Source organism: Paracoccidioides lutzii (genome assembly GCF_000150705.2).
Source record: "Paracoccidioides lutzii Pb01 unplaced genomic scaffold supercont2.26, whole genome shotgun sequence".
Lineage (NCBI taxonomy): Eukaryota > Fungi > Ascomycota > Eurotiomycetes > Onygenales > Ajellomycetaceae > Paracoccidioides > Paracoccidioides lutzii.
Window position 1 is genome coordinate 114,038 of NW_015440972.1, and position 25,294 is coordinate 139,331.

Genomic DNA, 25,294 nt, shown 5'->3' on the forward strand with positions numbered 1-25,294 from the left:
AGCATGAGAACAGAGATTTAATAGCAGCTCAGCAAGCTGAAATAGCTAATCTACAACAAGCTTTGAACACTTCAACATCAATTCTCTCTCAATTGAACCTGCAATCACTTATTGTAGTCAGAAGATCAAAGACCAAGCTATCAGACTGTGAGAAGTATGATGATTCTAATCTGAAGCACTATTCTTAGTGAGAGCTAAAGCTTTAATCAAAACTTAAAGTTGATGGGAAAGCTTTAGATAATAATGAGAAATGTGCTTGATATGTGTACTTAAGACTGGAAGAAATGGCAGCAGCTCAAGTTTACCTCTGAGTTGAGAATAATAAGAACAAGATCAACTTCACAGTAGAGAGCTTACTGAAGCAAACACACATGCTCTTTAGTGATTCTGCATGACAGAAAAAGACTATGCAAAAGCTCAACAATTTATGACAGAGTAGAAGAGCTCTTTTTGACTTTCTGCTCAAATTTAATCAGCTACTGCTGGAAGCTGATGATCACAAATGAGATGATCACATTAAAAAGAAGTATTTAAAATCTGCTCTAAGTATGGAGCTGAGAGAAGACATGATGGATGTAAGAGAATCATCTCTTTATAAGAATTACTGCAAAGAGCTTAGATTAGTTGATTATCAACTCTCTGAGCTTAAGACTTTAAGACAGTAATCTAAACATCATGAGAGCAGATCTTCTTCAGATCATACAACATCTAATCCACACTCTCTACTTCATCATGCTGTTCTTGACTGATGAAACCAGTCTCAAGCTTCCACTGATGATCTGATGAATCTCTCTCCTAGTACTATGACCCTAAGCACTCACCACATCAAATTAATAAATCAGACAGAGGTTAATTAATGAAGAGAGCAAGGCCTGTGCCTGAGATGCAGAGCTGGAGATTATATGATTAAGAGCTGCTCATTCAAACCTCTCAGATGCCCTACCACCCCCATGATAGCTAAGATGATCTCTGAGCTGGTACTAGATGATGATGATGTGAATATGAGTAAGGATTTGAGAAAAGAGTAGCTCTAATCAAAAGATACTGAAAGAAGTAAAATAAGAAGCTTATGAAAAAGCAATAGAGAAGATTTAAATCTAAGATGATATTCAAACCCTTCACTGTTGATGCTCTAGTAGATAATGCCTTTTTGACTAGAGCAATGATAGACAATAAATGTAATATCTATGATCTTATTTCTCAATCCTATGTTAACAAGCATAAGCTCCTGTGCATTGAAATTTCTCCTGTTAAAATGACCAGCTTTGAAGACTCCATAGGACTCTCCATGAGCATAATAACTGGTATTCAAATTGATATAGATGATTATATAACTGAATGGATCTTTCTTTACATAGTGAATGAGTTATATAATCATGATATGTATCTAGACAACCCCTGGCTGGCCCAGCAAAAGGTGACTATGATCCCTCATCAAAGAATTGTAAGATTTGAAGAGAGTGGTATAGAAATAGAGCCTAGTTCAAATGCAAAAGCTGATGTGATTCCCATCTCTACCATAAACTTCTTTAGGCTTGTAAGCACTTGAGAGAAGTGAAACATTGAGATCTTCACTGTCAGTTTGACTGACATTCAAAAGACTCTAGAAGTGAAATCAAAGATTGACTCTAGAGAAAAGCTGTCTGAACATTATTATGAGTTTTTGAATGTATTTGATAAGAAAGCCATCAACACTCTACCCCCACTTCATGGCCCAGGTAGAGATCATGGGATTGAACTGATTAAAAAGGCTGATGGTAGTATGAAACAACCCCCTTGAAGCCTATTATATAATATATCTCAAGAGGAACTACTGACTTTGTGAAAGACTCTTACAGATTATATAGATAAGAGTTTTATTAGAATGAGCAACTCCCCTGCAGCTACCTCTGTACTATTTGTGAAGAAGTCTAAGGGTGAGCTAAGATTCTGTATGGACTATCAAGCTCTTAACAAAATCATCTGAAAGGATTGATATCCTCTATCATTAATCAGTGAGACTCTACAGTGAATTGGACAGGCTAAATGATTCACTAAGCTGAACATTATTGCAGCTTTTTATAAGATTCAAATCATAAAAGATGATGAGTGGATGATAGCCTTTAGAACCAGATACAGACTATTTAAGTGACTGATTACACTCTTTGATTTGACCAATACTCTGAGCATATTTTAAAAATATATCAACTGAGCATTATATGAATATCTGGATGACTTCTGCTCAGTCTATTTAGATGACATCTTGATATTTTCCTCAAGAAGCTTACAACAGCATTGTGAGCATGTACAAAAGATGCTTATGTGTCTACAGGAAGCAGGTCTGTAGGCAGACATCAGAAAGAGTGAGTTCAAGGTGAACAGCACAAAATATCTTGAATTCATCATTGAAGTGAGCAAGGGTATACAAATGGATTCAGAGAAGATTAAAGCTGTTTTGAAATGAGTAATACCTACTACTCTTAAAAATGTATGAGGATTTTTAGACTTTGCCAATTTCTATAGATAATTTATCAGAAATTTCTCAAAGATTGCAACTTCACTGACAATTCTTACACACAAGAATATTTCTTTTTTGTGAATGAGCAAGGCTGAGAAAGCTTTTAAGTGTCTAAAATCAATGTTTATCTCTGCTCTAATTCTGCTTCAATTTGACTCTGATTGTGAGATAATATTAGAAATGAACTTCTTAGATTATATCTCAGAAGGAGTGCTACTACAATATGATGAGCAGAGCATTCTACACTCATGTGCCTTCTTCTCTCACAAGCATTCACCTGCGGAATGCAACTATGAGATTCATGATAAGGAGTTATTAGCAATAATTGAGTGTTTAAAGAAATGAAATGCTGAGCTATGAAATGTAAAGAAATTCAAGATTCTCACAGATCATAAGAATTTAGAATACTTCATGACTACACATAGACTAAATGAAAAACAGCTACATTGAATGGATATTCTCTATTGATTCAACTTTAGAATTGATTACCAGTCAGAGAAGTTGAATGCTGGATCAGACACCCTATCATGAAGAGAGTAGAACATGTCACAGGATGCTGATGATGAGAGAATCAAGCAGAGACAAGCTCAACTACTTAAGTTTAATGTACTGGCACCTGGAATGAAATCAATAGTGGCTGCTGCCAGTGTGGAACCTGAGATGTCTCTTCAAGCTTAGTGATATGAGGCTCACAAAAATGATAAGATTCTGCAGCATCTGAAGCAAATTCTTCATAAGAGAAGATTCAGATTTCCTTCTGAACTCAGCATTAAGGCCTTCATCTTTGAGTGCTCTTTAAATGAGAACAGAGAGCTTCTCTTTTGAGATTGTAAGTGAGTGTCACACTTCAAACCTCTTCAAATCAGATTAGTGCATGAGGCTCATGACTCACCTCTTATCAGCCATCCTGGGTGAGAGCAAATGGCAGAAGTTCTAAGACATGAGTTCTACTGGTCAGGCTATGCTGCTGATGTGAGAAGAATGATCAGAAACTGTTATCTTTGCAGATCAAACACTGCATGAAGAGATCAACATCAGGAACTGCTTAAGCCTCTCCTTATTTCTGAACATATGTGGCAAGAGCTTTCTATGGACTTTATTATGAACTTATCAAGCTCTAAAGAATACATGAACATCATGATTATAACAGACAGACTGATCAAGAGAGTTATATTAAAGATAGTTAAGAAAACTGATGCAGAGACAGTGACTAGAGTGTTTCTTCACAACATTATCTCTCAACATGACATTTCTAAGGTGGTAGTGTCAGATCAATGGTCAGCTTTCACAAGTATATTTTGAACTCAGATGTGTGAGAAATTAGATATTAAGAGATGACTCTCTACAGCCTATTATTCAGAGACTGATGGAGCTACAGAGCAAATGAATCAGACTCTGAAAATCTATCTATGCAAGTATATTAGCTTTCAACAGAATGACTGATGTGAATAACTCTCTCAAGCAGAGCTGGCTATCAATAATAGAGATGCTGCCTTAATGAGTGTGAGCTTATTCTTTTTAACATATCTTTTCCATGTCTTCTTCATTGATATAGCTGATGCACCCCCTGTTGAAACATCACATAATCTCATTGAGTTTGCAGATGATTATATGAGGAAGACTCATGAAGTGTTAAAGTGAGCTCAAGTAAAAATGACAGATGCTCAGCAATCTCAAAAGAAATATATGAATAGATGAAGAGACTCAGCTTCAAGCTTTCAATCTGAAGATAAAATCTGGTTGAGCTTAGAGAACATGAGAACTAATCATCTGTGCAAGAAGCTGGATATGAAATACAATCAATATACTGTACTAGAAAAGATAGAATTTCATACTTACTGACTGAATGTCTCACTTAGCATTCACAATATCTTTAATGTAAAGCTCCTACATGCTGCAGCAATGAATTCTCTGCCTAGTCAGAGGCAAACTGACTGGCAGTCACCTGCTATAGAGACCTCAGAAGGATCTGAGTTTGAGATTGAGGAAATTCAGAGTGAATAAACCTACTGAAGAAAAAAGCAATACCTTGTTAAATGAGTAGGTTAGGCTGAGCCTACATGGAATGATGTGAGTCTACTACAAGAAGTGAAGGTCTTGAACACTTGGGAGGCCTCTCAGCAGGCAAAATTAGATGTAAAGAGGGCTTTAAATAGTCATAAAAACCTGCAACAAAGAGGGAGAAGGGGGGTATTATAAGGAATTGAACCTCTAGATTTGCTCTGACTGGCTGACTCAGTCTAGTCATCATTCACATATGCGCACATAATCATGCTACGTGAGCTTGCTTAAGCTTGAGTTCTCATCTCATTCTTTTCTTCCCTTTCTTAAGCAATTCGTCCTTGTTATATAGGAGGACTAGCCTCTAGTTCTTAGAGCTTAACCCTTTACACTTTTCAACTAAAGCAATGATAGACAGTGAATGTAATATCTATGATCTTATTTCTCAATTCTATGTTAACAAGTATAAGCTCCTGTGTATTGAAATTCCTCCTGTTAAAATGACTGGCTTTGAAGACTCTATAATACTCTCCATGAGCATGGTGACTGACATTCAAATTAATATATGTGGTCATGTAACTGAACAGGCTTTTCTCTATGTGGTGAATGAATTACATAGTCATGATATGTATCTAGGTGACCCCTGGCTGGCCCAGCAAAAGATGACCATGATCTCTTATCAAAGAATTGTGAGATTTGAAGAGAGTGGCATAGAGATAAAGTCTAGTTCAAATGCAAAAGCTGATGTGATTCTCATCTCTGCTATAAGCTTCTTTAGGCTTGTGAGCACTTAAGAGAAGTGAAACATTGAGATCTTCACTGTCAGTTTAACTGATATTCAAAAGACTTTAGAAGTGAAACCAAAGATTGACCTTAGAGAAAAGCTGCCTGAACATTATCATGAGTTTTTAAACATATTTGATAAGGAAGCTGCCAACACTCTACTCTCACTTCATGGCCCAGATAGAGATCATGAGATTGAACTGATCAAAAAAGTTAATGGTAGCACAGAACAACCCTATTAGAGCTCATTATATAATATATCTTGAGAGAAACTACTGACTTTGCAAAAGACTCTTACAGATTATATAGATAAGAGTTTTATTAAAGTAAGTAACTCTCCCATGACTGCTCTCATACTATTTGCAAAGAAGTTTAGGGGTGGACTAAGATTCTATGTGAATTATTGAACTCTTAACAAAATTACTTGAAAGAATTGATATCTTTTATCATTAATCAGTGAGACTCTACAGTGAATTAAATGAGCTAAATGATTCACTAAGCTGGATATTATTGCAGCTTTTCACAAGATTTGAATCACAAAAGGTGATGAGTGGATAACAGTCTTTAGAATCAGATACAGACTATTTGAGTAGCTGGTTACACTCTTTGATTTGGCCAATGCTTTGAGCACATTTCAAAAATATATCAACTGAGCATTATGTGAATATTTAGATGACTTCTGCTCAGTTTATTTAGATGACATCTTGATATTTTCCTTAAGAAGCTTACAGGAGCATCATGAGTATGTACAAAAGATACTTATACATCTACAGAAAGCAGGCCTGCAGGCAGACATCAGAAAAAGTGAGTTCAAGATGAACAGTACAAAATATATTAAATTCATCATTGAAGCAGGCAAGGGTATACAAATGAATCCAGAGAAGATTAAAGCTGTTTTGAAATGAGTGATATCTACTACTTTTAAGAGTGTATAAGAATTTTTAAGCTTTATTAATTTCTATAGATGATTTATCAGAGATTTCTCAAAGATTATGATCTCACTGATAATTTTTACATGCAAGAATGTTCCTTTTTTGTGAATGAGCAAGACTGAAGAAGCTTTTAAGTGTTTAAAATTAATGTTTATCTCTACTTCAATCCTGCTTCAATTTGACACTGACTGTGAGACTATATTGAAAACAGACTTCTCAGGTTATGTCTCAGGAGAAGTGCTGCTATAATATGATGAGCAGAGCATTCTACACTCATGTGCCTTCTTCTCTCACAAGTATTCACCTGCAGAATGCAACTATGAGATTTATGATAAGAAGTTATTAGCAATAATTGAGTATTTAAAGAAATAAAATGCTGAGCTATAATGTGTAAAGGAATTCAAGATTCTCATAGATCATAAGAATTTAGAATACTTCATGACTACATGCAGACTAAATGAAAGACAGCTACATTGAATGGATATTCTCTATCAATTCAACTTCAGAATTGATTACCAGCTAAGGAAGTTGAACACTGAACCAGATACTCTATTATGAAGAGAGCAGAACATGTCACAGAGTACTGATGATGAGAGAATCAAGCAGAGACAAGCTCAACTACTTAAGTTTAATATACTGACATCTGAAATGAAATCAATAGTGACTGCTACTAGTGTGAAACCTGAGATGTCTTTTCAAGCTCAGTAAAATGAGACTCACAAAAATGATAAAATTCTGCAGTGTCTGAAGTAGACTCTTCATAAGAGAAGATTTAGATTTTCTTCTGAACTCAGCATTAAGGCCTCTGTCTCTGAGTGCTCTTTAAATGAGACCAGAGAGCTTCTCTTTTGAGATTGTAAGTGAGTACCAGACTTTAAATCTCTTTGAATCAGATTAGTATATAAGGCTCATAACTTATCTCTTACTGATTATCCTGGGTGAGAGCAAATGACAGAAGTTCTAAAACATGAGTTCTACTGGTCAGACTATGCTGCTGATGTGAAAAGAATGATCAGGAACTGTCATCTTTGCAGATCAAACATCACATGAAGAGATTGATGTCAGGGACTGCTTAAGCCTCTTCTCATTCCTGAATACATATGACAAAAGCTTTTCATAAACTTTATTGTGAACTTATCAAGCTTTAAAAAATATATAAACATCATGATTATAATAGACAGATTGATCAAGAGAATTATATTACAAGCAGTTAAGAAAACTGATGTGAAGACAGTGGCTAGAGTGTTCCTTCACAACATCATCTCTTGACATAGCATTTCTAAGACAGTAGTGTCAGATTGAGAGTCAGCTTTCACAAGCATATTTTGAACTCAGGTGTGTGAGAAATTAGATATTAAGAGATGACTCTTCACAGTCTATCACTCAGAGACTGACAGAGCTACAGAGTGAATGAATTAGACTCTGAAAATCTACCTACACAAGTATATTAGCTTTTAACAGGATGACTGGTATGAATGACTTCTTCTGGCAGAGCTGATCATCAATAATAGAGATGCTGTCTCAACAGATGTAAGTTTATTCTTTTTAACACATCTTTTTCATATCTTCTTCATTGATATAGCTGATATACTCTCTGTTGAAATGTCATATAATCTCATTGAGTTTGCAGATAATTATATGAAGAAGACTCACAAAATATTGAAGTGAACTCAAGTAAAAATGACAGATGCTCAGCAATCTCAAAAGAACTATATGAATAGATGAATAAACTTAGCTTCAAGCTTTTAACCTGAAGATAAGGTCTGGTTGAACTTAGAGAACATAAGAACTAATCACCTGTGCAAGAAGCTGAATGAAAAATACAATTAATATACTGTGCTAGAAAAGATAGAATTTCATGCTTACTGACTGAATGTCTCATTTGACATTTACAATGTCATTAATGTAAAGCTTCTACATGCTGCAGTGATGGATTCCCTGTCTAGTCAGAGGCAAACTGACTGACAGCCACTCATTATAGAGACTTTGAAAGGACCTGAGTTTGAGATTGAGAAAATTTGAGGTGAACAAATCTACCAGAGGAAAAAGCAATACCTTGTTAAATGAGTAGGTTGAGCTAAGCCTACATGGAATGGTATGAGTCTCCTACAAGAAGTGAAGGCTTTGAACACTTGGAAGGCCTCTCAGCAGGTAAAATTAGATGTAAAAAGAGCTTTAAATAGTTGTAAAGACCTGCAACAAAGAGGGAGAAAGGGGGTATTATAAGGAGCTGAACCCATAGATTCACTCTAGCTGGCTGACTCAGCCTAGTCATTGTTTGCATGTGTGTATGTGATTATGCTATATGAGCTTGCTTAAGCTCATGTTCTCATCTCATTCTTTTCTTCCCTTTCCCAAGCAATTCATCCTTATTATATAGGAGGACTAGCCTCTAGTTCTTAGAGCTTAATCCTCTACAACAAGTTGTATCTTTAGATCTCAAAAAGTTATAAGATAAATATAAAAATTATTATTTTTGAACTGCAAATCTTTTAACTTTTTAGTAATTTGAAGATGTTCTTTTGTATAAGATATAGTGTAGCATTAAGCAAGATTCTTTCATATAATTGTTGTGAGATAGAAATCTTCATTCAGTGATCTCAGAAAATCACATACAGTCATATTTAAGGAGTAAAGAAGTTTATTTTTTTTATTTCAAAGCTTAATTTCCAGAGAAACTGTAATAGAAGGTGCTGTTTGTTGTTTGTTGAGAACATCTTTTGCTTGAATCAAATGAGCATCTGCAAGAATAGAGCTTTTTCATTTGATATAATTGACTTCAGTGAGAATAACTGCATACTTTCCTTTCAACTTAATTTTTGCATCATTATAAAATTTATCAACTTTATTTTTAATAAAATTTTTAATAATATTTGACAAAGAATCTGAGTTTCTTCCTAGTCTTTGTATGAGTATTTTTATCTATCTGTTCTGTCTTTTTATATATTTCATCATCATTCACATCATATTCATATTGCTTTTATTTATATTTATTTCATTTTTTTAGTTAGTTTCTCCTCTAGGCCCAGGAGTAGATGTATTGTATTCATCTCTATTTATGTTGTTGCTCACAGAGGTATTCAATGATTCTGCAGTACATGTTCTTGAAGGCATCTGTTATCTCTTCTGATTCAATCTTTTTCTTATAATCAAAGCTTTCAAAACAGTCATTTTTGTCAAGTTTTTGCTACAATTCAATGATGTAGTCCACATGAGAAGTTTTATACCTCAGATAAAAGAAGAAGAAAAAGTAGTATGTGGAAGACTCTTCAAAAAAAAAAAGAAAAAAAAAAAGAAAAAAAAAAAAAAGGAACAAGCTATCCAGGCCATAACCTGTTAGACGTTTGAATTGGTTGTATTGGTAGCCTATCTTGGGGATGCTATATACTACTGTGCGGCGCGCTAGGCTAGTCCATAATAGGAAGCCTAGGCTCCAACAAATTTTACTTTTCATTATCTCAGTCGAATCAGAAATCATATTTTGCTTTCAGAAAACTAATTCTTCATTAATAACCCCGTTTCTGTTCCATTGCATCCATCCATTAAAGGGAAAACGTAGCAGATGAACAATTTGCGGGTAGAAAAGTATTTTAACTGTTGTTATTAGGGCAAGCGTGGGAGAATGTTGTTTTCGCAGATTGAGGGTTTGGTATGCAAATAATTATGGTATGTATTTGAAATGTATAGAAGATGAGATGAATGGCAGACCCAGCATTAACACTAGAATGTGTGAAAGTGAGAGAGAAAGAAGGAGGAAAGAATCATGATGGTGAGAGTGATGGTATGTCAGTGCCAGCTTAGTTTGAAATATAAAAGAAAAGAAAACGAATAACGCAGAAGAGTAGTTGAAGCAACGGCAAATGAAATGATAATAAAAGACGAAATTCGCTGAAAAGTATCAGATGGTGATGACAAGGATTATGAATTAAAAGTACAATAAGGGTATGATGTATCTACAGTGTGGAAGATGTGGTAGATAGAGAAAGAAAAACGGCATGGCGTGGTATATATAGAACATTCTGAGTTAGGTAAAACCACAATGATTTTAAGGTTATTTTGGTTCCAACGGTCAGATTGGATTAACATATAATATCTATCAAACACTGTGGCGAATGAAAAGCTGTGTAAACGGTTGTGACGTCATGGAATTAAGCGACAGGTTTCAACTTTTTCAATTCAAAAGCGATTACCTTTTATATCACGGTATCTGTAAATCCTGTTGAATGCTTCGCCAACACCCATTTTGATTTCACATTTTCCAATTCAAGAGCGATTATCTTTATATCACGGTATCTGTAAATCCTATTGAATGCTTCGCCAACACCCATTTTGAGAAGATGATTGGGTCTTATAGTAAAAACGTTGCCAGAGAAAGAGTAAGGGAAACCCAGAATGGCTCATCAAATATGGGTAGCAATACACCATCTGAACCCATGGATTTCGTAGGTTGTGTTGCAAGTCCGGTGGTCCCACTGGGACCAACAGGACGCAAGTCTGCAGGAGCAGAAATGGATCCGGATCGGGCGGGAGGAACTGGAGACGAGGAAACATGAGTAAGTATATGGTAATGAATACGATGCACGGATAGGGATAAAAGGCATACCTGTTGGAGTTGAATTCTCATCAGACATCCGCTTCGCAAGGCCAATCCGATTGTCGTCAAAATCAAACACGATATAGACGTTTTTCAAAAATGCAGCGCCAAGGAGCCATTCGTCAGCTTCAAAGGGCTGATGGCCCACGATCCGCGACCGGCACATGCTGTTCGAGGTGGAGTCGCCAACGTAATCCTTAGGGGATATGGCATATCTCACACCGGAAATGGCAAGCTCGATCTTTGCCTTTGTCGAGCAAGGGATATCGAAGTTGGTCTCTGAGTCAGAACTCTTTACGGAGTCTGGGATTTCGTTGTGGATAAGTTGCGCATCATTAAAAGGCATGAGTATGAACGAAGTGCCGGTGTCGAATATGCCCTTTTTATTTTTGAGTTTTAACGGCATATCATTAATAACAAGGTCTTCCAATAGGATTTCCCAATGATCCACGTTCGCTAGGGTTTGTGTGTACGAAATTTCTCCGGTAAATTTAGTCTTATCGATATCGCCAAATACGATTTGCCCATCCTTGGCCCCATCCATGTGGCGCTGAAGATTAACTGCAATTATATGCTTCTCCAGCAACCCAGCCTTTCGTAACGCTTGCATAATCGTTGGTGTCTTCATTGTTTTCTCAACAGCACGCCCTAAACCCAAAATGCCGTCCATGGGATAATTCGAAAAGTGGTCAGACATTTCCAGCGCAGAACCAAACCCCATGGTTAGATTGAATCCAGCGAAAGAGACGGAATCATTAACAATGATTCCAGATACGTCTCCCGAACCATAAGTAACATCAAATGGGATATCTGTGATTGATAGGGTATTCGAATCTTCTCTACCAAAGGAATTATGTATCTTGCAAGGATCGGCAATGCAGTTGGAACCGACCAGCCACGTATTAGAAGCGCCCGTGTCGATTAGCATCCACATAGGTTGTTGGTTGGAACCGAAGTGCATAGTTGAAAAATAGGAAAAGTCGTACCCATCAGTGTTGATTGGGAGACTATGTGGTACTGTTGTGGGATCTCCACCAAAAGCTTCAAAATTGTTTTTCCGACGAGCCTGAAAAGGACTTATGTTAATATATGTGTTGTAGATGCATGGACTTTAGGTTGTGCACAGGGCAATATTTATGATCAAAACCACTTACCTTCACGATATCCAATTTGAGAGCTGGCTTGACATCATCTTTATTCTTCCCACTGAGGACATATGGGAAGAACCGCTCTTTCAGGTCCACTTTGGTTGATTGTGAATTGGGAAGCATGCCATGAGTTATATACTCGCACGGGTAGAAGGCTGTGACGCCCATAGACAGCAATGCTACTGGCAGAAGCCATGATGAAAAACCCATGATTCTAAAGAAGAATCTGGTGCGAAAAACAGTTTGGATTCGTCATTTGCCAAGGCAAACAGCTTCGATACTTTCGAGTCAGCTCGAACTTTGGTTCTGGTGTATGATCCCGCTCTGGTTCCAGTTGATATAAACCATTCAACATGAAATCAAAGGCTAGAGTGTCAAGGGGTGCTGAGGAAGGAGTGCCGTCTGCGATTGACCAATTGAACTGAAATATGAAGGATATCCAATCAGATGGCAAAAGGAAGAAAGAAGAGAAGGGTTTAAGGTCATTAGGTATTAAATGGATGCATCGCGGTTAGGTTGGAGAAGGCGAATAAATTGCGGAGAAACTCAGTCAAGAGACCCGGAACACAAGGGAACGACAATGCTAATACTCGACCAGACAAAAAGGACAAAAACAAAAGCAAACAAAGAACCGAAATACAGAAACGACAGGAATTTGAAATTAAGAAAGAAGAGGGGGAAAGAGTGGATGAGCAGAAGAAGTAGAGGAAGATGAGAAGATGAGAACTGAATTGACGGATGGATTGTCAAGAGACACACCAGCCCTGGAGGTCTTGGCAATTCTCCAAAGCCCCTTTCCAGTTGCGGACTAGCTGAAGACCCTGCCTTTGCATCTGCCATCGGTTGCAACCCATGCGACTCCATCCATGCTGGTTGGCATGACTGTTTGATTACCCAGTCTGAATGAGCCACCAGTTCACGCACCAATGAGAGTCCCAGAATCTTGCTAACGACCTGTTAATTGGTCCATGTCCGTCCACTGCTGTGCTGCGCTGCTTGTCGACCAAAGTTGCTGGATTGTAGCTTGTCGGCGAGTCTCAGATTGTTTCCCAAGTCTTCACACACTGAGTACTAGGACGGGGGAAGTAGTTGTTACAGGTTGCGACACATCGACGATTCATTTTGATTGACTACCAAATCTCAATCTTGCCTGCCGCATAATTAGAAATTGTTATCTTGAAAGTCAGAGATGCAATTCATCTTGTTCATCTGCCTCATCCCTTTCCATCTTTCCATGGATATCCCAAACTATCTATTCTCCGAACATCCCAGTCTGCTCTTGCCTCTGGTATCTCGGTAGTCCAACCACCTGCCAGCTACAACCTGCTTCTCTCCGACCTCAGGCATCAAAATCTCACTCGGTTACCTACCATGTTCATGCACCGTTCGCTTGCTGGCGTCAAAGTAACAAGGCAAAGCAAAAAGGGGTTCTCACATTCGAAAAAGCTTCAAAACAATAAATAAACAAAGTAAAGCACAAGAAGGGGAAATCAAAAAAGCCAGAATGTGGTCTTCTATTTGTTTCATCCAAGCCTTTTACTCCATATGGTTGGAGCCGCTAGAACTGGGTTATGCAATGCCGCCCCCTCCACATACACGAACACCTCTCGACTCCATCTGGATCGCCCCTGGCGTCTTGGGTCTCTACTTAAATACAAAGCCACCGTGGTCCAGAGCATGGAAACAATGTTAAATAGGGAATTTGGTACTAGGAAGATATGCCCATAGTGTGTCTTCGTTTGAAGAAATCAATTTGTCCATCATTATAATATCCTGCTTTCGATCCGTGCATTCTCCAATTTACGAAGTTTACCGTTTATCTGATGGCAGATAATTGAACGAGCTACCATATTATTAGTACAGATATATACTCATAATTGGTACCTTGATATGGAGGAATAATATGCGGTAGTCTTTAGATATGTTAACAGGCGGTTGGGACTCGTTCTCAAAAATTGAAAACGCATTTGTCGAAACAGTCGAGATGATGCAGATACATAGCTGTACGCAGAACATTTAGATCCTATATAAAAGGATTAGCAGAGGTAGAATACATAAATAAAAGCTGATGAAAACAGGCTACTTGAGCGGGCTCATTTTACAGTTTTCTTTATTTCCAGAGTGCAGTGCATGTGGAGCGTTAACTAGAGCAGCATGTAGAAACAAAAGAAAGTTTAGGTGAATTACCTTCAACCCACCCAAGGAAACTACAAGAAGGCATATATAGAATACAAAGAACTCTTTTGAAGTCCACAACAATTAAATACATAAAAAGAGGGACTTGCCGCAGGACAGAGTCGTGATAGAGGTTCCCAGCACCTCTGCATCCCCACCTTACATTAACGTATATAGAACTTGAAAAACAAGAATGAGCTGGCAAGAAGAGAGGCATGGGACAGTAGCCATATTCTCAATCTCCCCTCTCGCTATATACCCCTTTTCCTCATCACCATCCTCCAACCTTCTTCCTACCTTCTAACCCCTCTCCACTGCCACTCCCACTACTCTTCCCCAACAAATCCTCCACAATCCCCTCCCACAACTGTCTTGCAACCCCGCTAACCGTCCCATCCTCCGTCCCTTCCGTCCCCTCTATCCCCTCCGCATCCCCCATATTCCCCCTCGCCCTCCTCACCGTCTCCGTAAGCTCAAACGGATCAAACTCCACAGCATGGTTATCCACCACCTCGCTCATGGGGCTGACCTCCGCGCCGTCGCCGGAGACGTTGTAGATTTGGGGTTTCATGGGATTTCTACCGTTGCTGTCGTTATCGTTGGAGATGAGTTGGTAGTGCGAGAAGGCGTCTGGGAGGATTGGGATGGGGGTGCCGTTTGTAGCGGAGGAGGGAGGGAGGTCGATGCCCTGTGGCATGTAGGCGAAATCGATGGTGGAGGTGTCATTGACGGCTTTGTGCGCGCGGGAGGTATTGAAGCTGCGGGTTGGGCTGGAGGATTATGTTCGTAGGTGTATAGGATTTGGGAAAATGGGGTGGCGGATATGACATACCTTCCACTATCCACAGTGCGACTGTCAATCTTCCTCATGGCAATGCTGAACGCGCGTGATTGGAGAATGTCATGATTTGCTAGGCGGTCCACGAGCTATATTGTAGTAGACATACAACAAATTAGGCGTGCAAGTCATCTTTCACTTCACGGCAATATACAATCTCAAAAACACTCCTTTTAAATTTAAAATAATGATAATAAAATATTGTCTAAAACCATACCTCAGCCTTAGTTCCTCCAGGCCTGAGATTTCTCCTCTCGCACTCAGCGCGCAGATCACCTAGGGTGCGCGAGCGGTAGATGGCGTTGGCATCCGGGCCGCGGGCGGGTTGTCCGGAGAAAGCTCCGGTGATGTGCAATGAGCGGCGGAAAGGGGCCATGCTGGCCAGGGCTGAGGGCTCTGGCGCATGTTGTTTGGCTAGCAAGCGCAGGGCACGGATGGAGGTTGATCGTGGGGCTGCCATTCTGTGATTTTGTTCGCGTTTGCTTGAGCTGCTGTTTGGTTGAGGTGTTCGTGATGTGGAGCAATGTGGAGCTTAAACCCGGTAGAAGAAGACAGGTGGATTTGTCGAGTTGGGGTGGGGTACGAATGTTTGTGTTTATGCCACTGGGAATTGGGGTGATACAGCGCAGGAATTGGATGAGAGTGGGAGAGACTGAGGTGCTGGACCTTCTGACAGTTAATGTTAAAGGAAATCCTCGGCAAACAATTGATTTGTTGAGAAAACGCAAAAAGCAATTATGGGGTGTTGGGGTATTAAGAGACCTCAAGAGTCAACTCTTATCGAAGGGTTGGCAATTTAAAAGTGATACCTCTTCCCAGCCATGACCCACCGCTAAAAAGTAGTCAGTCACCTATTCAGAATCACGCATGGTGCATACACAACTTCAGATACAAAATTCAAGTGCTCTCTCCTCCGTATGCTCACTCTAGTTCTACACTCTATTTTAATTGAATAGAGCAGCTACGGCGTAATTACAACCCAATCTTTAGATCCTCAACATAGTCAGCACAGTGCTAATGTGTATGTTGCAGAAGCCATTCGCTGGTGTTGAAGTCTTCGGAACATTGCAACCAAGAATGATGATTTGGAGAGTTGCGAATATGTTGTGCCTATCTCTATAGTCCTGAACATCTCCTAGAATCAGTCACATCATGAGTGATAGGCACTCTGTCTGCAGTGATTCCACAGTCTCAATTCAGTTTCAAAATTTTCATACACAGCCCACATTCATATCTGCTGGCATTACAAAAACAGATGTTTTCGTTACAGCTGACGATTCGTGAAGATCTTAGAACAAATAGAGGATTTGACGAAGATGATATTAACTGAAAACGATTATCGAAGCGAATCAAGGGAAGGTTGATGGAAAGCTATATTTTGTGGTTGCACTGATTTGATTGATGTCAATACCAAAAAATTCCAGTTCTGAAATTTCTTCAATTATAACTAGTCATGCGTGCATGCAAATTTTCAGCAATCCGTCCTCGCAATAGGGCTGTCTTCTGCATGTAGAATGATCTCTAATACAAACTTTCCGTAAGCCCAAATGTCATTCGATTCACGCACTTAATTCGGGATTTCATCAGGTGATATCTCATCTTGAATCTCTGGGGAACGTAACACATGTATGACTCCACCAACGCTCTGATGTCGAAAGCACACTGCGTTTCCAATCCCATTAAGAACAACGTTCGAAGGTTTAATACCCATGTGGGTTTCCCAAGCGCCATGAAAAAGGCTTAATGCAGTGGCGATTGCTTTGCCCACCGCTCCCCAGGATTTATTCGAGCATGCGAAGTTCACTAAAGGCTCTCTGTATAGAGCCACCCCCTGTAGAATTACAACATAATTCCAGTGACTATCAGAGGTTGGACCGACGTGTTTATACGTCATATGACGCGGTGAAGACAAAGCCGATGTTGTCCTATTGGCCAAGGCCAAGAAGCCTGAAATAAATTCAAAAAAGTATGCTCTGTAATACTTAGGAAAGACGAATCAAGGGATTCAAATAGTAATGCTAGGAATATATAATCTAGTTGCAAAGTACAAAATATATATAGATAGAATAAACCCAAAGACACCCTCTAGTCTGAGACCTCATCTAGTTCTATACACGTGCGCAGTTAAAAATAAGTCTCCATAGATTCGACCTGCCTGCACCTCCATTCTACAATTTTGACGGCGGACCAGTCCGTCCAGAGCCACGGGAGACAGATCGAGCATACGGGTGCGAAGCGGAATTAGGAATAAGGTGATCGATATCGGCTGTATTGACGAGTTCTGGGCGCGCTTCATCCAGTGACGTGATTCCCACCAGTCTCATGGCACCTTCGAGTTCATCTTTCATGACTGTTTTGAGAATATTAGTTAAACAATCACTGTATAAATAGCGCGTGGTAGGCAATATAGCGAACGGGAAAAACTTACTATCAAACAAATGCTCCACGCCCTCCTGCCCATAGTTCGTAGCGAATAGCACACTTCTGCCCATCCCCACCGCCGTCGCTCCAAGGCAAACAGCTTTCAAAATATCTGAACCCCGCCTTATGCCGCCGTCCAAATAGATCTCCATCTTATCAAAGATCTCCGGACAGCGCTTATGCAACTCCAACAGCGTAAGAAGCGCCGGCGGGCTGGTATCCAAATTGCGACCTCCATGGTTACTAAGCAGAATCCCATCGAGGCCCGCCTTCATCGCCAACATCGCATCATCAGCAGACATCACTCCCTTAAGTATAAGGGGTAAATGCGTATGTTTGCGCGCCCACACCAGATCCTCCCACGAAAGCGACGGGTCGATGAATCCAGACATCGACCGGGCCAAGCCGCCACCGTGTGAGTCGTTACGCGCCCACTGCTCTGACATGGGGACGCTAATACTTTCATCCGCACGCACCCTTTCGTCCGCCTCGCGCTTGCCGGGCCATGCGGCATCAACGGTGATGAATACAGCGCGTATGCGCGGGTCTTCGGAGCACTCATGCAGATGTGCAGCGGACTTGGGGCGGTCCTTGTTGACATAGAGCTGGAAAAAGTAGTTTGCCTGTGGGCCTGCGGCAGTGATGTCTTTCATGGAGTAGCTGGCGCTGTTTGAGATACCCTGGATGATGAGCCTGGACTCGCAAGCGCGGGCGATGGCGAGCTCGCCGTCCGGGTGGATGAGTTTGGCCATTGCGGCGGGGCTGACGAAGAGGGGCATGCTGCTGTCGCATCCCAGGATTTTGGTATTGGTGTTTACATTCCGAACTTTGCGGAGGACACGGGGGCGGAACCAGGTGCGGTCGAAGAAGGATTTGTTGGCGTCACGGGTGATGAGGTCGTTGGAGGCGCTGGAGTAGAAGGCCCATGTCTTTGCGGTGGCGGTTTTGGAGGCGATGACTTCAAAGTCGTGCGCATTTATGAGGGTGGTTAGAGGGGGCTTTTCGTTGGATGATGAGGTGCGTTTTATGTTTTGTTCTGGGGGTTCTTTGAGCCATTCATCGTCGATGGTGTTTTCGTCAATAAACCCCTTGAGTCTTTCAGGGGGCAGGTTATTCTGGATAAGACTTGGGGGATGGATTTCTGAGTATGCTTTTGTTGCATCTCGTCCAGCATATTTGAGGATGACTACCGAGGACAATTAGTAAGGTTCGCACCGTACAGCACAAAAAAAAAAAAAAAAAAATACGGTGAATAATTGAACACATACTGTTCGGTCCTCCAGGATGCTCGGAGAGAAAATCAGTCACATCCCAAACCTGGTTTTCAACAGCAATCCAGCAATCGTTGGACATGTTATGTGCACCAACTTCCCGTGTAGAGATAGTTTGCCGGTGAAATTTTGACATGGTTGATAGAATTATATTTCCTCTTTCTTTTGTTTCAGCCAAAGCTTAGGACGGTCTTCCTCGTTTAACCAGTGCGATATAGACAGGCCCCTTGAAAACTCAGCATATAAAAAATCAATAAAATGAAGAACAGTCAGTCAAGCCACAGAATACGGAAATCGAATTGTAACTCGTGAGTGCTGTACAACTGCCGTGATTTAGCAATTTATCATTGCCCTGGGATATAGCCAATGATATAAGAAGACGGTGCAGTCACCCGCTCTCAGCATAAATTACAAATAATCAAATATGGACCATCCAAATGGAGGGAGTTGTTCTATCAATGATTCATCCTATCAATAATGGACACGAGGTTGAGGTGATATTTTAACCGTACGCCATGAGAGCCGATAGCTTAGCCGATGAAAGCTTGTCAGGATAGGCTAGGGGGCTGACGCCCAGAATGCCAGGAGGGAATTAGTCGACATTATTAATTCCAATGGACTGGGGAAACCTGCAGCCACCAAACAAACTGTTCGTGATAATGACACCGGGTGTCAGGAATTAAGGAGAAAAACCCCGTAATCCTTCTGCTCCGGGTTTACGGGTCGATCCATATTAATAAGGGATCCGTGGCCGTGGAAGTAGTGGAACAATGGGAACTATAGTCCGTTTGACCGCTAGTAATTGGGGTAAAAATGGCTTAATTCCAACGCCAGCCGCTTCGGAAATACTATTTCCCGCACTATCATTTTAACCACGTCGAATAACTGACGAGTTATCAACTCGTTGCTTGTATAATTACGGGAGACAACCATTGCAACAATATCAACAACCTTCGAGAATTCGGGGGCAAATGATACATCCTTACACCCTGAGAGCCTCTTGTATCAGGTTAATTTATCCTGCAAATTTTCACTTCTATACATCCATCTTACCGTACAGAGTGTTTTCGTCGTCAAGTTTTTATAGAGCTTCCCTTCCTCAAGGTAAGGTGACGTCGCAGCCTCCTTTTCATGTTATATTCCTAACGGACCTTCATGGACTTATGAAATTGTACTTATTCACGTGTCTGTATTCATGTAGTCCATCAGCATTCGTTGTCACACAATGGTTCATTAGGGAGGAGTATAAAATCTAGCTTTCCGCAAAGCCATAGAACCGCGAGCAGTCAAAGCACTCTATCCAGAATGGGAGAATCCAGCAAACTGCTGCGATACGCTGACGTAGGTTCGCAACAGCCAAGCCTGATCTGCGTAACTAGCTTAAGTCGTTTAACACGTTATATCGATCGACGTCTTTGGGTAAAAAGGGCTGCTAAGTTCCTTTGTTAAACAGGTAGCAATAAACCTAGGTGACCCAGTATTCACCGGTGTCTATCACGGGAGGAAAATCCACGAGGACGACTTGGATGATATAATCCAGCGGGCACTGGATGTCGGTTGTCAGAAACTCATGGTCACAGGCTCTGACCTGGACGAGTCGCGACATGCTGTAGCAATTGCTAAAGCTCATCGTAAGCAGCTGCTGGGGTGCATCCCCAATCTTACAAACTACATTAGTATGAATTCAGTAGTCTCTCTAACCTGTAAATAAACCTTTAGCTGGCATCTGCTATGCCACCGTCGGCGTGCATCCCTGCCAAGCAAAACTCTTCGAGCATTACCCCGGAGGCACGGAGAAGATGCTACAGGAGCTGCGAACCCTAGCGCTGGAAGCTAAAGAATCCGGCCATGCCACGGCCTTTGGTGAGATAGGTCTGGACTACGACCGTCTCTTCCTCTCGCCCAAGGAGCCACAGTTGAAATATTTCGAGGCACAGCTGGATATTGCAGTTGAGATCCAATTACCCTTATTCCTACATTCCAGAGCCGCGAGCGAGGACTTTGAGCGGTTGCTTGCTCCGCGACTCGCGAAGTTGCCAAAGGGAGGCCTTGTTCATAGTTTTACTGGAACTATGGAGGAGATGGAGAGATTGGTTGAATTGGGGCTGGATATTGGCGTGAATGGGTGTAGCCTTAAGACAGAAGAGAATTTAGAGGTTGTTAAGGCTATGCCGCTTGAGCGGATGCAACTTGAAACTGATGGGCCGTGGGTTTGTATTGCTCTGCGCTGTCGTTCTTTTCTTTTTGCGAGTGATACATCTGTTGACTAATTATACAGTGCGAAATTCGGCCATCACATGCCTCGTTTAAATACCTCGAAGGCGCCCCAGCACTACCCAAGTCATTTAAAAAGGAGAAATGGCAAAAGGGGTGTATGGTAAAAGGCCGCAATGAACCTGTGACCATTTGCCAGGTTGCACAGGTAGTTGCGAAAATAAAGGGTATCCCCGTTGAGGAGGTTTGCGAAACGTAAGTTATTTTTTTTATTATTTATTTATTTTTATTTTTATTTTATTTTTTTGTTTTTTCTTTCACAATATCATTATTGTGGGTTGGGCCTTCTCTTGTTAATGGGAATAATGTTTTTCGATATAGTACGTGGAACAATTCGGTGAAGATGTTTGGTCTGGGAGAAAACATCTCTTGAGAAAACATTTGAAAACGAACGATCTATAGATCCACGATACCCCTGACGTGTTGCTTCGATATCCTTCGACATATCATTTTAGAATAGAGTGTGCATTTTTAGTTTACGTCCCTGGAGTTGGATCTTTTTTGTTTAACCCAACCTCGTCATATAGAGACATGGAACTGGAAACCGTTGTATAAAAATTGGGTTTGTCCTGGTTGCCTCTTCCGTCATACCAGAAAAAGCAAGTAATTGCTTTTTGTGATTCCCTTGCAGTTGAAAAGCCATCCGCATTCCTTCGTTTATTTATTTATCCAGTCGGCTGCAAGCCTTCCCCACCTTTACCAGGATTTTGGCAACCTTATCAAGTTTGCACGCCCGTAGGTAGCCGTCATAGGTTGATGCAACAATTAAAATGCAATGGCGTTATTTTAAAACGATTCCATAATACTGCTAATAATAGCAGATGGTCTGATACTGTATGATTCTAACACAACATATCTCTTGCTTATTCGTCGCCTTTTTTGCAATTTTCCAAGGGTTCTGCCACTATTTCTATTGGTCTGTTGTGGGAGATCATTATTACAGTCATATGAATGGATGGTTTATATCCTGTCGTCGTAGTGCTAACTCGTTTCAAACAAGACAATATAACGGTTTAAAGACGGGGGTAACTAATATTACTAGAAGGCAAGTTACATAGCCAAAGACTATGCCACAGCCCATGGGATGCGCTGACACCACGTGACGGTAGCTAGAGTTCCAAGATCCTTTATCCATGGAAACCAGCAGGGCCGGGTCCGGAATATCCTATTCCGCCCGAGCTTGGTGTTCGTTGGAGCTGTTCCATCATTTCCACGGTTACGCGTGAACCGACACAACTTCAACTTCACTTCATCCGACTATCTTCAACCTCGAAACCTCCCGTCAGCTTCACTCTGCAGCTCTCTTCCTTTTGGCCCCTTCATCACTGCATCAGGAGCAACCCCCCCCCCCGAGTTCCCACGAAGCTTGCCCTCGTCATAACCACCTCCGTTACCATGGATCCCCAACGAATGCTCTATCAGTCCTCGTGTAATGTCGACGGATAGCGTTTGACTTGCTACCTCGACACTGCCCATATAGGTAGACCTCAAACAGCGTTGTTTGCTCCAGGAACTCTCGGCTTCTCTCTCCAGAGAAACTCTTTTAAGGCCCATCTATATTGGATTCCACGACCCAAGTTCTAGTCATGTTGTTAACATAGGACTCCGTTTTAAACACTCCTACGTGGGAGAGGCAGCTTTCCTCCCCCATCTTTCCTCACACTGTTTCTTTTCTTACGCTCCTCCTCCTTTTCGCTTCTCCCCTATTTCTACACTTTTTCCCTACCTCATTTTCTCTATCCCCCCCCCCGGATATATCCCACTTATATCTCTTCAATCCCGACGAGAAATTTTCTTTAACATCAGATCTACACACGCCAAGAGTGCCGTCCAGAAATAGTTCCCAGATCGAGCTATCAACTCCTGGCCCTAGTCCCTGATATGCCGTTGTAACTCTCCAACTTTACTTATTTTTTATTCTATCGTCCTCGTCTTGCCCGGGGCCCCCGAGTCCTCTGACGGGACGATTCTTTCCCCTTCTCCGCCTTTCCCGCTCCCCCGGAACCCTTCATAACCACAGCGGTTTTCTCATGGCGAAATCCGCTCACGGGACTATGCCCGCTCAGTCCTCCTGTTACAAAATGCCCGATCTGGCTCCCTCAACTCCCTTGGACATTGTAATCAAAGACGAAAAGCAAGGTATGCCTCCCTCTATGCAGTTAAGGTTATCCACTATCCACTATACCTCCATTTTTTTGCGTTTGATAATATATATATATATATATATATATATTTTGATATACGTGTTTGATGGAGACTTGAGTGGCCAACTCTCTTGCTCAACAAAACCATCTATGTATTTCCTTGGCATTTTTATCTAACTAGAGACCGTCCATCGCAACAGAAAATGGGTATCTCACTAGTGGTTTTGAAAGCGGACCAAGCCGTCCACCAACGCCGCACGGAGCCGGCCTACCCGACAACTTCGCGGAAATAGTTAAAGGTGTATACAGAAGCAGCTTCCCTTTGCCAGTTCACCTTGATTCTATTGCGAAACTTCATCTGAAGACTATCATGTGAGTTAACATTCCCTACCTTTTGCGATATCATCTTTTTTATACTGATCCCCAAATTAGTATCCTGGTGGACGAAGAATGGTCCCCCGATTATGGTGAATTCATCCGCAAGAATGGAATTACATCTTATATTATCCCTATATTGGCAAACAAAGTCCCGCAGGTCTCCACGCCCTATGAGACAGTTGTAGAAGTACTCAAGATCATTTTGAACCCAAAAAATCATCCCCTTTTGATTCACTGCAATAAGGGAAAGGTGCGTAATGTTGACTCGAAATTAATATACTTATTAAACGTCTGATCCTTCCTCCATAGCACCGAACTGGGTGTATTGTCGCCTGCTTTCGCAGAGTTCAAGGCTGGTCAGTCATTGCCGCGCTTCAGGAATATCAGAAATACTCGATACCGAAGTCGCGTGCACTGGACCGGAACTATATCGAAGAATTCAGTGCAGATGTCCTCTCAGAGCTTGCCAATAAAGTGGGAGCTCGCAAATGGCTTCCGACCATTGTCCCAGTCAACAACATCGATATAAATAGAGTCGACAAATCGCGTGTCGGGGCAACCGACAAACAATTTCCAAATGCTGAAAGTGCACCTCCTAGCCACTTCAGCGCAAGTTTAGAGGAACTCCACCGGGTCAACACCATCTAGAGGTTAACCGCTTGGACTCCTTTGGCAGCTATTTTCCTCTGAGAAAGAGGATTCAACTAACTCCCGTTGAGCAATGGAGTTATCTTTCAACTAAGCTTGCCTTTTTTCTTTCTTTTTCAGCAAGGAGTTACCGGGTATGGGTCGATATTACAACAGCAAAAGCAAGGCGTTCCCTTTTCACCCTTGGTACACATCGTCACTAAAGGAGTTATTCATAGCTGGTTAGGTTGGGTTCCGGAGGTTCAAGCATGTGGAAAGGGACCTCAAGTCACCGGAGGGGAAAAAATAAAGAAAACGAAACGAAACGGAAAGAAATCTCAAATACGACTCAACATTGAACCCGGCGTTACGGATGTTGGATGTGAAGCTCGATCTACCGCCTTCTAACAGTGGATTGGTTCTCTCTTTCTCTCCTCTTTGTTTCTTTTCTTTCTTTTCTTTTTTTCTTTTCTTTCTTTTTTTTTTTTTTTTTTTTTTTTTTTTTTTTTTTTTCCCTTGCTCACCTCTTTCTCCGTTTGCATTCCTTTGAGCATCTGAATCAACCTGCGATAAATACATTTCATGATTTGATCATCCCATCGTGGTAGTCCTACCTATACCTGGTACACCGTGGGCACCTACGGTGGTCCGTCGAAATTATTATCTGTTCAGCCCTTCTCTTTACACCACCCACTTAGACAAAAGCTAACCGTTTCTTTAACTTTCTTGTCCCACGTCTAGTATCCTTCTTTCCTTTCCCTTTTGGTCTTCCACGTGCGGCTGTCTAATTTGCTTCTCCCTGCATATTGTATTTTTACCTATGGAGTGTTTGCCGGCTGTTGTCTTTTCTTTTGTTGTTGAATAGTTTTTCCTCGGGACAACTGCCAAGCTGACGGGATATGGATGCAGGTGATTTGATCGGCGTGAAAATTCGGTGGGGAATGGTCTAATGCTGTAATGGGGAAAAGAAACAGGGTGGCAAAATTAATGTTGTTTGCACTGTATATGTGTGGTTGTGTATTAATAATTTCTTCTGATTCAGTAGTCCTGGGGGCATTTTATAAAAATTAATAGAAGGGTTTGTGGACGCAAGTGGTAAACTATGTAGGGACTCTTCATTTAGCTGTGGAGTTATTACTTAGGAGTAGTGATCGATTCTGCAATAGCGTCTTCATTTTAAGAGCCTTTCCCTTTTTCACTGAGGTGGTGTG

The 25,294-nt window shown here is 41.1% G+C and overlaps 5 protein-coding genes across 5 annotated transcripts; 2 read left to right on the forward strand and 3 right to left on the reverse strand.

Moving 5' to 3' along the window:
- Positions 1 to 10,561: 10,561 nt before the first annotated feature.
- PAAG_07583 (pepsin A) lies at positions 10,562 to 12,165 on the reverse strand (the record flags this gene model as incomplete). The annotated part of the gene is made up of 3 exons (XM_002790238.2): positions 10,562 to 10,746; positions 10,817 to 11,873; positions 11,962 to 12,165. The coding sequence occupies 3 exons, from the start codon at positions 12,163 to 12,165 to the stop codon at positions 10,562 to 10,564; spliced, it is 1,446 nt and encodes a 481-aa protein (XP_002790284.2).
- Positions 12,166 to 14,401: 2,236 nt separating this feature from the next.
- PAAG_07584 (hypothetical protein) lies at positions 14,402 to 15,428 on the reverse strand (the record flags this gene model as incomplete). Its single annotated transcript, XM_015846268.1, has 3 exons — positions 14,402 to 14,900; positions 14,963 to 15,057; positions 15,186 to 15,428. 3 exons carry the CDS (start codon positions 15,426 to 15,428, stop codon positions 14,402 to 14,404), a joined length of 837 nt encoding a protein of 278 aa, XP_015700751.1.
- A 1,708-nt stretch (positions 15,429 to 17,136) lies between these two features.
- PAAG_07586 (cytochrome b2) lies at positions 17,137 to 18,796 on the reverse strand (the record flags this gene model as incomplete). The annotated part of the gene is made up of 3 exons (XM_002790241.2): positions 17,137 to 17,318; positions 17,397 to 18,575; positions 18,658 to 18,796. The coding sequence occupies 3 exons, from the start codon at positions 18,794 to 18,796 to the stop codon at positions 17,137 to 17,139; spliced, it is 1,500 nt and encodes a 499-aa protein (XP_002790287.1).
- A 1,169-nt stretch (positions 18,797 to 19,965) lies between these two features.
- On the forward strand, positions 19,966 to 21,307 carry PAAG_12429 (hypothetical protein; the record flags this gene model as incomplete). The annotated part of the gene is made up of 5 exons (XM_015847918.1): positions 19,966 to 20,001; positions 20,114 to 20,291; positions 20,380 to 20,870; positions 20,939 to 21,129; positions 21,256 to 21,307. 5 exons carry the CDS (start codon positions 19,966 to 19,968, stop codon positions 21,305 to 21,307), a joined length of 948 nt encoding a protein of 315 aa, XP_015702457.1.
- A 1,657-nt stretch (positions 21,308 to 22,964) lies between these two features.
- Positions 22,965 to 24,104, forward strand: PAAG_12430 (hypothetical protein; the record flags this gene model as incomplete). The annotated part of the gene is made up of 4 exons (XM_015847919.1): positions 22,965 to 23,073; positions 23,279 to 23,450; positions 23,511 to 23,706; positions 23,766 to 24,104. The coding sequence occupies 4 exons, from the start codon at positions 22,965 to 22,967 to the stop codon at positions 24,102 to 24,104; spliced, it is 816 nt and encodes a 271-aa protein (XP_015702458.1).
- Positions 24,105 to 25,294: the final 1,190 nt, after the last annotated feature.